This window comes from Quercus robur, chromosome 5 (genome assembly GCF_932294415.1).
Source record: "Quercus robur chromosome 5, dhQueRobu3.1, whole genome shotgun sequence".
Lineage (NCBI taxonomy): Eukaryota > Viridiplantae > Streptophyta > Magnoliopsida > Fagales > Fagaceae > Quercus > Quercus robur.
In genome coordinates, this window is record NC_065538.1 from 29,140,297 (window position 1) to 29,144,528 (window position 4,232).

The 4,232-nt window shown below is 33.9% G+C and overlaps 1 protein-coding gene across 2 annotated transcripts; it reads left to right on the forward strand.

Annotated features, from left to right (window-relative positions):
* Positions 1–1,397: 1,397 nt before the first annotated feature.
* LOC126725726 (uncharacterized) lies at positions 1,398–3,915 on the forward strand. 2 transcript variants are annotated; one of them, XM_050430587.1, is made up of 3 exons: positions 1,398–1,653; positions 3,400–3,523; positions 3,614–3,915. In XM_050430587.1, the coding sequence occupies exons 1-3, from the start codon at positions 1,460–1,462 to the stop codon at positions 3,797–3,799; spliced, it is 504 nt and encodes a 167-aa protein (XP_050286544.1). In that variant the 5' UTR covers positions 1,398–1,459; the 3' UTR covers positions 3,800–3,915. The 2 variants fall into 2 exon arrangements, 1 of the variants encoding a protein (XP_050286544.1); XR_007655572.1 differs by lacking the exon at positions 3,400–3,523.
* The last annotated feature ends 317 nt before the right edge of the window (positions 3,916–4,232 follow it).

The window sequence follows — 4,232 nt, forward strand, 5'->3', positions numbered from 1 at the left end:
GTTAAATGAGCTTTTGTTCTAAAGTTTCAACTCTGTGTGGGGAAAACGTAATTGGTCCATTTTTAAGCTAAAGAGAGAGTTTTATATTGAATTTGGGGTGTTGCTAATGACTGGTTTTTGGGCAAAGAGAGAGGCTTTGGACCTCCTAAGTGCTATTTCCATGATTTGGTGTAGTTCGCTTTATGCTTAGGAAATGAGTTGGCTGTTTTTTACATAATTTTGGAAATAAAGGAGTTTGCTTTAATTGGCTACCTTTTGTCAGCCAGTTCAGGTTATTGGAAAACTCACCTAAGTGAGGGCTAGTAGCTGGAGTTGGCCAATGAGAGCCAACTATGTTTTAAAGGCAAAAATGGGTTCAAACAGAAACTTTGGGCCACAGACAACCAGAGTATAAAAGCTCTTTTTGGGTGAAAATTTTAGGTATAAGACCTCCTTCATAAGCCTTAGGTGCTACCTGGTTCCCTAACATACTTGGTAGCACACGTGAGCAAGGCTCATGTAAAAAGTTTGAAAGGAATCGACCCATATCCTCCAAGCCACACTTCCTTAATTTCCCCAATGAGTTGCATGGGATTGGGCTATGCTTAAGTGAATAGAATATAATTTAATATATATTGGACCCACAAGGAAGTTGAATTTAGTTGAATTAGGCTTATAGAAAATGTGTCGTGAAAATGGGTATCAACAAATTCTCTCTACAATCTTCTTGATAAGACTCTTATTATTAAGTGTCACATCAATTTCCTCTTTCCTCTTTCCTCTTCCTATCGCTGATAGTATTTTTGCACAAAAATTAAGTATTTCTACACCATCTTCTTTTATATGATGGAATCTATTAAAAATAAATAAATAAAAAATTTATATAATAAATAAAATAATTCCCTCAATTTGTTTTTTGTTTTAATTTCTAATGTAGAAGACTGTTGAAGCCAACAAATTATATGCCCAGTTGGCCTCTCTCTTTCAAGGAATGTAAAAGATAATCGTACACTTTAATTAGCCAAAATAATTAAATAATTGTGAAGTTCATTTAGGCCATATATATATATTCATATTCTTAATTATGTATATTCATAAAATTTTTGCATCTTTTTATTTTCTTCCTCTTAATGATATGTATATTATAATTGAACGTAAGATAAGTGTTACAGGGCCATAAAAAATAGTTAGAAATTATTTCAAAATAAATGTATAAAGTTCTGCGCATTGCGCAGGATATCGGCTAGTATTAATAAATTTGTAAATTTACAAAGATAAATGAATATAATGGATGTGGTTGTTGTGTGTGGAAAGAAAAGAAAGGAAATAATTAAAAAAATTGATTTTTTAATAATTTATAATTTAAAATAGATAATCAGACAGGTGTTTCGAAAAAAAAAAAAGGTAAAATAGTAAATTTATGCAACTGCTTCTACACCTATCTGATTCTGATATACAGTTCCACACAATTGTGTAGATAATGGCAGCATCTGCCACAGCGAGCGGAGGAGCTCGCAAGCTCTGCTACTCAATGTGCCAATACCGCCATTTAGTCCCAACAGCAAAGAGAACCCAGTCAAAAGCACGATTCCCATCCGAGCTCTCGACCCTCAAAGAGATGAAGAAACAGAGAACCCAAACATCAATGACAAAACCGGTGCTTTCACATCCCAGGTCACTCTCTTTCTCTCATATATTTTTCTGTATACATTTCAAATTTACCATTTTTCTTTTGTGGGTAACTTCATATTTGACCAAAAGATTTATTTATTTTTGCATAGCCCATACTTTTACTAATTTGTTTGTGAATTTTAAGAATAATTCTTGCATAATATTATGCTACTTATAATGGGTTTGTGACATATTTCTACAAATTTGAGGTTAATTAGAATGATATGTGTCGAGGTCACCATCATTGTAGCTAATGATTTGGATATCGAAAAACGCTTGTATTCCGTAGTCAGTACTACAATTTTGTTAGCAAATTGCTGAATTAGAGAAGATATGAACTTTAGATAAATGTCGTAAGAGATGTGCGTCTTTTGACTTTTGAGTTTTGAGTCCAGTTAAAGAGCATGCTTAGACGTAAAATGTGGCCCAACTTGTGATACATTTAGCTTTTATTTGGATATCTATATTGTCCAAAAGTTTTATTAAAACTCTGGTTATCTATGTTTACTACTTCCTCTATTGGATGATAGGATAAGTGCTAATCTGATGGAATTGTTGAATACTGTAGTAACTACCTTTTTCCCCAGTCAGGTTCAACTTCACCGATCATTTCCCTTGTCTTAACCAGTGTTGAAATTTTTTCTTCATTGTCCACAGTCCACACAAATGAGTTATGTCTTGAAGTTAAAACTTATTTGGTGAGGCTGCTTTGAAATTAGGGAAAAGTGGATTCCAAAAGGTGGGTGAAAGAAAGCAGTATCTCTTATTGGAGAATGGGGTAGCTATATATGGTTTGCTTAAACATACAGAATAACAATGTTACATATATCATCCAAAAGCTGGAATGCATAATTTTCCTTGATCAAGTCTCTTTCACAAACTAATAACACCTCAAGGCTTTCATTTTTTAGATCAAGAGGATTGGAATTTTAAGTTCAGATGGCAGTGGTGGGGAAACCAACAGTTTGTTTGCTAGCATGCTTTTGCGTTTCATCCATGTTTAAGAATGCAACACAAGGAATATTATTTTGTTTTGATCCTGTGTGACCTTTTGAAAACTATGGTGATAGTTGCTAATTATTCTCTTAATGAACTGAATATTGATTAGGAAAACTGAAACAGTAACAGAAACATAGCCACATAAGGTAAGGTTTACATTATTAAGGTAGTCACATCAGGCTAAGGATCTCAAACCCACAGAACAAGTAAATTCAATTATGCAGTCTTTGGATGTATTTACACAATATAACCATGTCGGTAGCTGAAGTTTCAATTATATGCATGACCAACTTCTATCTCTATTCGAAAGGAAGATCCAATGTACTTGTAACACTTTATTCAATCATGGGATCCAGGCGGTTCCAAGGGAAATCGCTACACTTCTTTCTCCTTGAGAAATCTTGCATCCCTTATGAGACATTACTAATTCTTATGATGTAGACTTGTTGTTTGTAGATCGATTGGAGTATTGTTCTGATAAATAGCTCTCTTAGAAGGGCAAAGCAAGGACATTGAGTGGAAGAAATGGAGGTTTGGGCTCTATAGGGGTTTGGTTTTGCTTATAATGTGATCATATTAGAGCTTGCCAAAAATACTTGGTAATACAATATAATGAATATGATATAAATAGTAATCGAAGATTTGCAGTTTTAATATTTGCCAAAGTTTTTTGGTGATCTCCTCTTAAGGAAGAGTATAACCTAGAATCTCTTGTTGCATGAACCAATTTTGGTTAATATACATATGCAGTAAAATTCTCAAGTCTAGTCTTGAATGTATAAGAAGAATTAAAGATTTGAGCATAAATAGACAGAAGAAGGGACCGTTGATGCCAAGACTGGTTGATTGCTCTGTCATCCTAGCTTTAAAGCAGGTTCAACAGACTGTATAATATGCCTTTTATTCTTTGATGGTTTACCCTTTAACATAGTCTAATTATTACTACTTTCCTTGGTGTAAGCAGGAAGATTGGGATTTTTTTTGGAAATTGGTAGCTGTTTCAGTTGTGGGTGCAGCAATAATCAAGTATGGAAGTGTAGTTTTTCCAGAGATAACCAGACCCAGCATCGTACAGGCTCTAATTATGATATCAACTCCCGTCATTGTAGCTGTTTTTCTTTTGATCAAACAAAGTCGAGCAGAGAGCTGAAGCTAAGAACAGAATCTTGTATATCATATCCTTCTATTACATGTTCTTTCTTGCAAGAGTGGAATAACATGACCCATTTGCTAATGTCAATTGTCTAAAAGGAAATGTCCCTGCAATCAATTTTGTCCTTGAAAGTTACCAAAGACTAGCTAAAATTAAAACTTGCAAGAGGTGATTGCCTTCGGGGACAAAATGGGCATCTGCCCTTTTTGGGCAAATTAATTAGCTTTTTGCCCTTCTTCCCAAACTAAATAGGGAAATGCCCCTCTTTTGAAAATCGAGTTTCTCAAAATCGAGTTAAAAAAAAAAAAAATTTCTGGAGCTCTCTAGTGACGTTTTTAAGGATCTATAGTGACATTTTAAGAACTTATAGTGACGTTTTATAACTTGATATCCATAAAATCGAGTTATAGGCAATAAAATTACTTATAAC